The sequence below is a fragment of the Trichinella spiralis genome (genome assembly GCF_000181795.1).
Source record: "Trichinella spiralis strain ISS 195 chromosome Unknown Scfld1, whole genome shotgun sequence".
Lineage (NCBI taxonomy): Eukaryota > Metazoa > Nematoda > Enoplea > Trichinellida > Trichinellidae > Trichinella > Trichinella spiralis.
In genome coordinates, this window is record NW_003526940.1 from 2,512,742 (window position 1) to 2,523,966 (window position 11,225).

Below are 11,225 nucleotides of genomic sequence, written 5' to 3' on the forward strand. Positions count from 1 at the left end.
CTTCCATGGATTGTATTGTTGGCAGTGAAGAAACTGCATCAGGCATTCTAAGGGTCAACGAAAAGAGGAAAAATAAGGTATATTTTTTTTTAGAAACTATCTCTGTTTTTTAAATTATATTTTTTAAAATAGAATTTACCAGAATTAGCTGCATATGCGGTTTCTTTGCTTCAAGTGACTCAGAAAAACGGTGGTGTTAACAAGTTGAGTTCATCTGAAGCGCGTAAACAACTCTTGGGCTCAACACTTCGTCCTTTTGAAGTTTATTTATTTATTTATTTATTGAATAATAAGTTGATTTTATCTAAAACAAATCAAACAGTTGTTTAGAAATTGAAATCAAAATCCGAGTCAAAACCTTTTATTATTGGACTCACTGGCGGTATTGCTAGTGGTAAATCGAAAATTGCCGAATATTTAAATCACTGGGGTGCTTGTGTAATTGATTGCGACAAAATTGGCCACCAGTCGTACAGTCCGAATACTGCTGTTTATGAAAAGTATTCTCTTGTTGTTTTTAATGTGAATTATCATTACAAATTATTTTAATTGCAGACTTGTAAATACATTTGGAAAACGAATTGTCAACCAATGCACTGGAGAAATTGACCGTGGCTGTCTTGGGAAAATTGTCTTTTCTAATCCTGTATAAAATTATTTATCGAATGTGAATAAATCGGTGAGAATTTCACCTGTTGTTCCAGGCAGCTTTGAAAGAACTCAACGAAATTGTATGGCCTGAAATTTTATCATTAGTCAAATTTCAATTGGATTCGATGAAGGAACGGAAGAAAATTGTAGTCATCGAAGCAGCCGTACTCATTCAAGCTGGATGGCAAAAATTTGTCGACGAAGTCTGGGCTTCTTTCATCCCTGTGGATGAAGTAGGATGCGGAATTTTTTACAGTCTTTCTTTTTTTATTATTTCTATTCACTATATTATAAAAAAAAGTGAAAATTCAATTATGATGATGATCCCTATTTTTTTACAGGCAGTGAAACGTCTTGTCGAAAGGAACAAGCTGACCGAAGAGGATGCAAGGCGACGTTTGAATGCTCAATTGAGCAATGATGAAATTATCAAAAATTCCCACGTCGTATTCTGCTCTCTTTGGCACTACAGTTGCACAAAAATGCAGGCATTGGACCATTTGTATTTCGATTTAAATTTTTTCCCACAAAATGAAACTGTTTTCTTATCAATTAGGTTGCAAAAGCATGGCGTGATTTGTGGCAACGCATCGATTTGTGATCACGGTTCTCACTCAACATGTTAAAGTTATCTACGATTTTGGTTCATTTTTTAATTAATTAGTAAGTTCATGCAACAAGATGATTTTTTTACTTGAAACAATGCTAAATTCAGTTGTTTTATTTTTTTAATTTGAAGCAATATTTTTATGCAATTTTCAATAATAAGCATTGTACTTTTCAATGTTGAATTGTACAGTACCAGATAATTAGCTTTTGTATTTTATTATACAAAACGATTTTTAATGATAATTTTTGATCTTGTTGCTCACTCAAATGAAATTACTTTTTAACAATTAGATTTTTCATTTCATCAGTTCTATAATGGATCATTTAGTTTATTATGTTTATTACGCATGTTTATTCCATTCAGTAATTATTATAGTAAACATTGATTTTGTGGAAAGTACATTTAGATGAATAAATAATATTCAATTGACACTGAATAATTTTAAATAATTTACAAAAATTAAAGCTTTTTAAAGAGCATTTATTACTTACTTCTTAACAGATATGCTTGTTTTTTTTATATTATAAAAATAAACAGCATAAACGTTATCAAATAATTACACTTATTTCAGTTGATTGGCCCAATGCGCTAACAATCTTTGATGCGGGAAAAGAGAGTAAACAAGCGAAGCATTTGTTCAAATGCGGTGCTAAATTATTTCCATTATTTGTAAAATTGGAATTCTGATTTATTAGCATGTTTGCAATTATTGCTGCAGTAGTACTGGTTGATTTGTAACTTGATTTATTTGTTATTCGCTTTTTGTTATAGCTCTTTGTGTGATTTGTTTACGACAAATCGTGGGATGTTGAATAAGTGCATTTTTCAGTCTTTGCTTCAGTATTCAATACATCAGTGCTATTTTTATTTTAACTTACAAGAATTGTGAATGATTTATTATTTATTATATGTTCAAATTGTTCATAAATAATTTTATAATAATTGAATAATTGATTAATTTTTCAAGTGAAAACATGAAAGAGTGATAAAGAAATTTCAATGTCTTTACTTTTAAAACTTTGTTTCTACATTTTTGATGACTTATTAAATCTTTTCAACTTTATAATTTCCATTTTTGAGTTCGCTTACAGCTTTGTCGATCCATGTGTAAAATACAGATACACGTGTATAGATGCCTGGATAGAACATTCTACCGCAGCCTATGCCGAAACTTGTTATTCCAAACTGTACCCATTGTCCAGTTTTGGCTTTGCAGATTAACGGTCCGCCAGAATCACCCTGAAAATATGCTTTCAATTGTGATTTTAATTAAAAAAGAATATGTGTGTACTTGACAAGAATCTGAACTCCCGTAGCTTTTTCCAGCGCACAACATTGTAATTGGGCTGTACAGGATTCTGTTTGAAGATCTGGAGCATTCTTTATCTGACATTATTGGCACTGTGGCCTGCTGAAGCACACTGCTTAGTTCAGCATTTTCTGAAACGTATTTAATCGCTTAAATAATTTTAATTTATGCTAAATTAACGACAACGAACCTGCTGTTCTTCCCCAACCAGATACAATGCAATTGTATAACAATCGTTCATTGTAAGTAGTTTTAGACGGGATGCAAACTGGTCGAACATAGTCGTTGAATTCTACTGGTTCGTTAAGCAAAAGTATTGCAATATCATACGTTAGCATGTCAAGCGAAAATGAAGAATGGATTTTCACATCTGCTACTTTTCGAACCATTTGATTCGATTCTTTAATCAGACGATTGTGAACTCCCAGTACTACGGTTATGTTACTTTTGTCAATGAGTGTTTCACTAAATAGGAAAAATTTATTGCAAGTATTTTTTTCTAATTTCGAAATAATACTCATTGCATACTTTGCATACAAACAGTGAGCTGCCGTTAGCACTATGTTGCTGCTGTTTTCTTCAGATTGCACTTTTAAGAGGCTTCCACCACAAATAGTGTCTTCAGCATCATCATCAGATTTATTATCTATGTTGATCAACACTTGCCATGGCAGTGAATGTGGTCTTACTACTGAACCACGAACTATGCGCAAGCTGTATCCATTCACGACTGGTGAGTTTACACTTGTACCACAAGGAACCGTTTCGACATTATACTGAAAAAATTGCTAAAGTTAGTTATTTAAATTAACTTATCTTTTTTTCTGATATACTAGGAAAAAGATACTGATGCAGTGAAGAATGCCTTTCAAATGCTTGGAAATCATTTTTCCGTATTGTTCAACTAAGTGTGCTCCAACTAAATGTGAACTTTATTAAATGGAAATTAAACTGCACTTTTCATTTATTTAACAATTTAATTTAATAAAACTGATTGTTTATTTTTGCAAATTATTCCTAAATTTTATAGTTGCAATGTTAACATGTACTTTATTAAGTGATGATTTTTCCTTTTTTTTACAATACACTGTAAAATATTCTAATTTTATTCTTGCAATTTTTTTGTGCTTAGTTGATGTTTGCATTTTAGTTTGACACAGTTCTATTAAAATTGTGTATTTTAAAGAAAAAAAGAAATATTATTACAATTGCATTATCTTCTTTATGCATTGTCTTTTATTTACTTTTTGACGTAAACATATTACGAATGACAGCATCTTATGTTTATTTATCATTAAACTAAATGACTTATGATGAATTATTAAATAGTTATTAATGAATCAATGAAAATGATTTCATCACCCTTCCCTGATGAGACATTTTAAAATACTACTTAATTTAAACAAACCGTACATGACAATGGTGAAGCAGTTATAGAATTAATTAAAATATTCATTTCTAATTTATTTTTTACATTTATAATGGGCACAAAAAATCATTTTATCAAAAATCTGTATTTCGTACATAATCGGCACTTCTTGTTTACACGCAGATCATATGGACGTAATGTTTAAGCACATAATGTTTAAACATTTGCTTTTCATACATCATCTTAAAAGCAGACTATTGTTTATTTCTACAACACAATGTTGGAATTTAGGTGACACTGAATATCTGATCTTTGATCCTTTGGCTTTTTTCTTTAATTTGTCAGCTCAATTCTATTTAATAAAACTTTTCTACCTGGTAGATGTTCATTACTGTTTTAATGTGAAAGCTCTGCATTTTATTAACGCTTATTGGAAAATTTAGAACAAGCAAAACGCTACTTAATTTTGAATAGCACATTGGAGATTCAGACCTAACCTGCATAGTAGAACATTGCTCTTTTGATGACAGACCAATGTACATTACAAAAAGAGTAGTGTTGAGAAATCTTTTCTCAATACCTGCTCATCACTGTCTAAAAATCCCCGTGGCAACAAAACATTGATCCTGGTACGAAAACAACAATTGCGCAACGCCAGTTGCACACCTTGTTTTTCTCAATGGAAAAACAATGGAAGAGCAATTAAGCGATGAAAAGGTCAGCGTCCTGTCATATATCTGCCACAACTCCGGTGGCCAGTTGCTGAAAAAGCGTCAAAGTGAAATGTGGCTGACAGCACGCCTGTTCAGACCCCGGCTAAGCTGCACAGTCTAAGGGACTGCGCAACCAAGCCGATTTCCTAATTACTTTTCGACAATCTAGGTCACCAGACGCGGAGTAAGGTCAAGAAAAAGATATAAATACAAGTGCGGAGGGAGGAGGGAAAATTAACACCAACATTAACACCGATTAACACGGAACAAGCCGTATCGAACACCGCCTGAACCGTTGTCTCTTGCTATATCATTGTATTACTCACTGTTTTATTCTGAATAAACCGATTCTTAGTCAAACCCGTTGTCACTGATATTCTATAATTAACATATACAGTCCACTACAAAAAGGATCCTCAAGTTCGAACTAAAGATTTTTCAACAAGTAGTATTGTTTTCTCTTTTTCTATGAACTGCATAAATGAATTTAAGCGATTCGTTAAAATAATTTTTCACATGTTGCGTACAACGTTTACTCGATCGAACACGAAAACACGCACCACGCTAGCTACTTAACTAACTATTTATATATATATATATACCATACTGTTTGTGGGTTAATAATGAGTAGGTATCAATCATCAATTAAGTACAGTATGACGGTTCCGCTACACAGCCCTCCCCCAGATGAAGTCATGATATGACTTCGATCGGTTGCGCAAACGTGACGCGACGACGCTTCTGCGAATTATTTCGCGGTGGACTGAGCTGCATGTTCCGTACGTGAGGGGCGTCTCCCGAATCCAAAAATGCCGGCTTCACTCTGTCAAGACTGATGGTCTTCGTCTTGTCCTGGCAGCAGATGGTGATAGTTTTGCCGGCGCGGCTCAGCACCAAGTACGGTCCGTCGTACGTCGGTGATAGGGTTGGTCGTGGAGCGTCGTTCCGCACGAAGACGTGCGTGCAGTCCTTCAGCTCTTTCGGCACGAACCATTTCCGCGACCGTGCAACTCTTGACGGTGTCGGTCGAATGGAGTCGAAAAGAATCCGTAGGTGGTCGCTGAGAGCTGCGGCGCTCGAGGGGAGTGTTTTGGTGAAGAATACCCCGGGCAGGCGTAGTGGCGATCCATAAACCAGTTCGGCCGGTGCATGCCTGAGATCTTCCTTCACGCTGCTGCGGATGCCAAGCAGCACCAGGGGAAGAGCGTCGATCCACCGATGCGAGTGATTCGCGTGGGCTGCTAGGGCGGTCTTCAAGTGTCGATGGAACCTTTCTACCATTCCGTTGGTCTGTGGGTGATATGCTGACGCCGGTGCCAACTTGATACCGAGCGCAGTGGTGAGCTCTCGCCACAGAGCGCTCTGGAACTGCCGGCCTTGGTCGGTGGTGACGATGCTCGGGATTCCAAATCTCGCTACCCACGTTGACAAGAAAGCCCGACATACGGTATCAGCGGACGTGTTGGTTAAGGGCACTACCTCCGGCCAACGGGTAAAGCGATCTATTACCGTAAGCAGGTAGGAAAATCCGCGCGACGGTGGTAGTGGGCCGACGATGTCCACATGGACGTGATCGAAACGTCTATCCGGCACGGTGAAAATTTCGAGCGGAGTTTTCGTATGCCGGTGCACTTTCGTGCGTTGACAGGTCAGACAGCTTCGTGTCCAACGCGCGACGTCTTTGTTCATTCCTGGCCATACGTAACTCTGTTTCACCAGTCGTCGTGAACCGCGGATACTGGGATGGGACAGACCGTGCAGCGTGGTGAAGACTTTGCGGCGTAAAGGTTGCGGCACGTAGGGACGAGTCTTGCTTTGTGCGGTGTCGCACCACAGGACTATGTCGGTACCTTCCAGCTTGACTCGGCGCAATCGCAACGAACTGTAACGTCTGACAGCCGGCAACTCGGGATCGGCTTGTTGAGCGTCGGCGAGCTGTCTCAGGTTGGCCGAATCTAAAACGACAGAAAGCGAGCCTACCGATGCTCTGGACAACAAGTCGGCAACGGTATTCTGTGTTCCCTTAATGTGTCGCACGTCGCTAGTAAAGGATGTTATGTAGTCTAGCTGGCGCACTTCGCGCGGATTGTGACTGCCAGTGCCACGTTGCACTGCTTGCACAATCGGTTTGTGGTCAGTCAAGACCGTGAACTGCCGCCCTTCTAACCAGTGTCGGAAATGACGAATGGCTAGGTATATGGCGAGCAATTCCCGTCCGAATGCGCTGTATCTCATTTCGCGCGGTTGGAAACGACGTGAGAAGAACGCGAGGGGGGACCAACGCCCTTTGTGTCGTTGTTGCAGTGCCGCCCCGGCTGCGTGGTCGGGCGCATCGACCACCAGTGACAAAGCTGCGCCTTCTTGGGGGTGGCTCAATAGCGTCGCGTTGGCCAGTGCTTCTTTCACTTCGTCAAAAGCATTAACCGCATCCTCCGGCAGCTTCAGTTTATTGTGTGAACTATGTGAAGATGTCAACTTTTCTAGCGGTGCCAGCAACGTGGCAGCTCGCGGTATGAAGCGGCGGTAGAAATTCACACAACCGAGGAACTGGCGGAGTTCGCGCATGGTCGTCGGCTGACGGAATCTGCGTATCGCTTCGACTTTTTCTGCCAACGGCTTGATGCCTTGGCTGCAGACCTTGAACCCGAGGAACTCAAGGTCCGGCGCGAAGAAAACGCATTTTGCCGGGTTCAGCTTGACGCCGTACTTTTCAAACCGCTGAAAAAGAGTAGCGAGGTGTTTTTCGTGCTCTTCCTTGCTGCGGCTCGCTACTAGCACGTCGTCCAAGTAGACGAAGCAGAATCGCAACCCCCTAGTAACTTCGTCCATAAAACGCTGGAATGTTTGAGCCGCATTCCGCAGACCGAACGGCATCCTCACGTATTCAAACAGGCCGAAAGGTGTCGTGATGGCCGTCTTCGGAATATCTTCTTCCGCCACCGGGATCTGTTGATAGGCGCGGATCAGGTCGACTTTGGAGAAGATCGTCCGGCCGCCCAACTGCGTGACGAAGTCGTTGATGTTGGGGATCGGGTATCTGTCTGGCTTCGTCACGTTGTTGAGGCGTCGATAATCTCCACATGGGCGCCAGGTATTCGGTTGTTTCTTTGGAACCATGTGAAGCGGTGACGCCCAACTGCTGCTAGATGGTCGTATGATGCCGAGATCCAGCAGGATGTCGAATTCCTTTCTCGCGAGTTCCAGCCGGTCAGGCGGTAACCGTCGGGGTCTTGCGAAAACCGGTGGTCCGTGCGTGAGGATGTGGTGCTGTATCGAGTGGGTGGCCGGCATACTCGTTCTGAAGCAAGATGTCAGGGATGGATATTTTCTTAAAATCTTAAGGTTATGATCCGATCCGTGTTGCAAACAACTGACAACTTTTGTGTTGCTGGTCTTGACGAGTCCGTTCGAGAAGGTCCACGACGTCATGTCTACCAGGCGTTGATGCTTCAGGTCGACGAGCAGGTTAAAGTGCCGAAGGAAGTCTGCACCAAGGATGGGCTGTGCGATTCGTGCGACGATGAATTTCCATTTCATCGGGCGCGTAAAACCCAGGTCCACTGTCAACTCTCGACTACCGACGACATCGATACGAGTGCCGTTGGCAGCTGTTAGCTGTGGTATATCCGCGGTGCGGAGTTGACTGTGCAGAGTAGCCTTATATGGCACCACGCTGACTTCGGAACCGGTATCCACAAGGAAACGCATTCCGTAGCTCCTCTCTTGCACGAAGAAAAGGCAGCGCACCCGTTTGCCCGAGGACCCTACTGCCATGAGGTCCCGGGCCGTCCGTTTCCCTGGTACCGGCAGGGAGAACGGCATTTGCGGGCACGTGTCCCGAATTTCCGATGGAAGTAGCATACTGGCGATGTATGCCGTCTCTCGCGGCTCGAACTCCGGCGTTTAGGGCTGGGAGTCCGGGGGGCGTCGTCTGGACTTCTGTTTAAGGATCGGAACCGCTCTTCCAGGTCTTCGATCCGTTCCTCTAGCGTCGGAGCCTTGTCGCCGTTCACTTTTTTGACAGTGCAAATTGAACCAGAGCCGTTATTATTGAGGGCTATGAGTTCGTCTGCTTTGTTTGCCATTTCTTCTATGTTCGAGAACGTGTTTGCTCGAAGTATCATTTGAATATTTAGCGGGAGTCGGTGTAGGAAAAGTTTCTTGAAGAAACAGGTGTTTGGGTCTAAATCCTTGCCGCAATTTCGGCGCATTTCTCGCAGAAGTTGAGAGGGTTTTGTATCTCCTGCGATGGCTGAATTCATAAGCGCATTAAAACGGTCGTCGTCTGATTCACCGTACCGTTCGAGGAGGCGGCGCTTCAACGTTTCATATGGGGCATCTCCAGCCGGTTCCAACAAATCGTCGACGTCGGGGGCAACTGAGTCCGGTAATGACGCAATGACGTGGTAATATTTTGTCAGCGATGCTGAAACATGCCGTAGCGCAAACTGAGCTTCCGCTTGCGCGAACCATAGACGCGGACTATGTGGCCAAAATGGCGGTAATTTGACTGAAACAGCGGCAGTTTCCATGTCAAGGTTGTCTTGTTTAACGGATATACGGGTCACCAATTGTTGCGTACAACGTTTACTCGATCGAACACGAAAACACGCACCACGCTAGCTACTTAACTAACTATTTATATATATATATATACCATACTGTTTGTGGGTTAATAATGAGTAGGTATCAATCATCAATTAAGTACAGTATGACGGTTCCGCTACACACATTTTCCAAAAAATTGCAGTTATGCAGAAAAAGCAAATGATATTGGGAATTAACATTGTTGAGAAATCTTTTCTCAATACCTGCTCATCACTATCTAAAAATCCCCGTGGCAACAAAACATTGCTCTTGGTACGAAAACAACGGTTGCACAACGCCAGTTGCACACCTTGTTTTTCTCAATGGAAAAACAATGGAAGAGCAATTAAGCGGTGAAAAGGTCAGCGTCCTGTCATATATCTGCCACAACTCCGGTGGCCAGTTGCTGAAAAAGCGTCAAAGTGAAATGTGGCTGACAGCACGCCTGTTCAGACCCCGGCTAAGCTGCACAGTCTGAGGGATTGCGCAACCAAGCCGATTTCCTAATTACTTTTCGACAATCTAGGTCACCAGACGCGGAGTGAGGTCAAGAAAAAGATATAAATACAAGTGCGGAGGGAGGAGGGAAAATTAACACCAAAATTAACACCAACATTAACACCGATTAACACGGAACAAGCCGTATCGAACACCGCCTGAACCGTTGTCTCTTGCTATATCATTCTATTACTCACTGTTTTACTCTGAATAAACCGATTCTTTGTCAAACCCGTTGTCACTGATATTCTATAATTAATACATACAGTCCACTACAAAAAGGATCCTCAAGTTCAAACTAAAGATTTTTCAACAAACATTATTTCAGCTCTTCTTCCTGTATTATCAAACTTGGCTTCATTTATAATAATTTCACATCCATTTATAAGCATCACTTTTAGAGTCATAGTATTGCGCAAGCATGTCATTTCTAATCGAAATACGATGTAAACGATAAAACGATAGACATATACCTGATCATCTTTTAGACCTACTGTAGGCAACAGGTGGCTAAGGGATCTGCTCAGTGGAGATCCGTTGTGTTGTGCCTTGGTCGTACCTGTTATTCTGTGTTTATTTCCGTAGCTTTTCTTAGTCTGACTTTGTAACCTCATGCTATTCTGTTTCTATTACGTGTGAGTAAATATTTATATCTTACTCGAGTAATCCAGGAAGCAAAAAAGAGATTGTGATAGGAATTGGTCTTATTGAATCTCTACGAAGGACAATCACTTAACGGTTGTTCTTGCTCAGCTGAATCCTTTTTGTAAATTGCTGCAAGAACTCTACAGGAAGCCTTACTTGATTGTCATTATTGAACCCCTTTTCCTACATACGACATTAAAATGCTGTTACGCATAATGAAAAAACTCTGCAACATTGTAAAAAATTCATTTTATTTCTATTTAATCAAGACACAAAATAAATTGTTGACCATACAAGCATTTCTAGAAATTATTCATATCTTAAATCGTAAAAATAAACTGAACTTATCATGAAAAAGGATTTTTTCATAAATTTTAATATTAAAAATCGAAACCATTGTCAAAGTTAGAAAATGTAAACAGATAACTGAGGGCTGAATTTTATGAACCAAAAACTGATTTTATAAAGCAGTTGCTTATTGAGTACTGAGCGAACTACAGTAAAAAATGATAGCAATCAGAGAAGTTGAAAAGCAACAATAAAAGTTCTTTACAATGTGGCAAAATTCTAGAAATAACAGTACTCTGCTCTTGTCCGCAAAAATTCGACCACAAGTTGGATTTTTCTTTTACTTACCCCTCCATGTTTTCTACAAGTGGTTGTTCTCAGGCAATTTATTGGGGAGTTTTTACTCGGTCCCACTTTTCTCTTATTGGTCTTTGCCCACGCTATTTTATTGGACCGTAAAATCTTTGTCGTAATGGTTTTCCTTTTATTGGGCCGTCAAGTCTTTGTCGTATTGGTTTTCCTTGTCTAATTGCTCATTGATTCAAACTCTTCAGT

General features: G+C 40.7%; 4 protein-coding genes across 4 annotated transcripts; 3 read left to right on the top strand and 1 right to left on the bottom strand.

The window, feature by feature from the left end:
* Positions 1 to 555: 555 nt before the first annotated feature.
* Tsp_08944 (coenzyme A synthase) lies at positions 556 to 1,277 on the top strand (the record flags this gene model as incomplete). The annotated part of the gene is made up of 3 exons (XM_003382039.1): positions 556 to 646; positions 705 to 884; positions 993 to 1,277. Coding segments are annotated over 3 exons (556 nt in total), but the record flags the coding sequence as incomplete, so codon positions are not given.
* Positions 1,278 to 2,305: 1,028 nt separating this feature from the next.
* Tsp_08945 (peptidase, S1A subfamily) lies at positions 2,306 to 4,481 on the bottom strand. Its single transcript, XM_003382040.1, has 5 exons — positions 4,437 to 4,481; positions 3,099 to 3,346; positions 2,761 to 3,035; positions 2,553 to 2,719; positions 2,306 to 2,500 (listed from the first exon to the last, which is right to left on the bottom strand). Exons 1-5 carry the CDS (start codon positions 4,479 to 4,481, stop codon positions 2,306 to 2,308), a joined length of 930 nt encoding a protein of 309 aa, XP_003382088.1.
* A 2,356-nt stretch (positions 4,482 to 6,837) lies between these two features.
* Tsp_08946 (conserved hypothetical protein) lies at positions 6,838 to 8,510 on the top strand. Its single transcript, XM_003382041.1, is given in 6 exon segments — positions 6,838 to 7,122; positions 7,137 to 7,388; positions 7,428 to 7,750; positions 7,776 to 7,962; positions 7,995 to 8,252; positions 8,268 to 8,510. 6 exon segments carry the CDS (start codon positions 6,838 to 6,840, stop codon positions 8,508 to 8,510), a joined length of 1,548 nt encoding a protein of 515 aa, XP_003382089.1.
* A 565-nt stretch (positions 8,511 to 9,075) lies between these two features.
* Tsp_08947 (hypothetical protein) lies at positions 9,076 to 9,596 on the top strand. Its single transcript, XM_003382042.1, has 2 exons — positions 9,076 to 9,153; positions 9,363 to 9,596. The coding sequence occupies exons 1-2, from the start codon at positions 9,076 to 9,078 to the stop codon at positions 9,594 to 9,596; spliced, it is 312 nt and encodes a 103-aa protein (XP_003382090.1).
* The last annotated feature ends 1,629 nt before the right edge of the window (positions 9,597 to 11,225 follow it).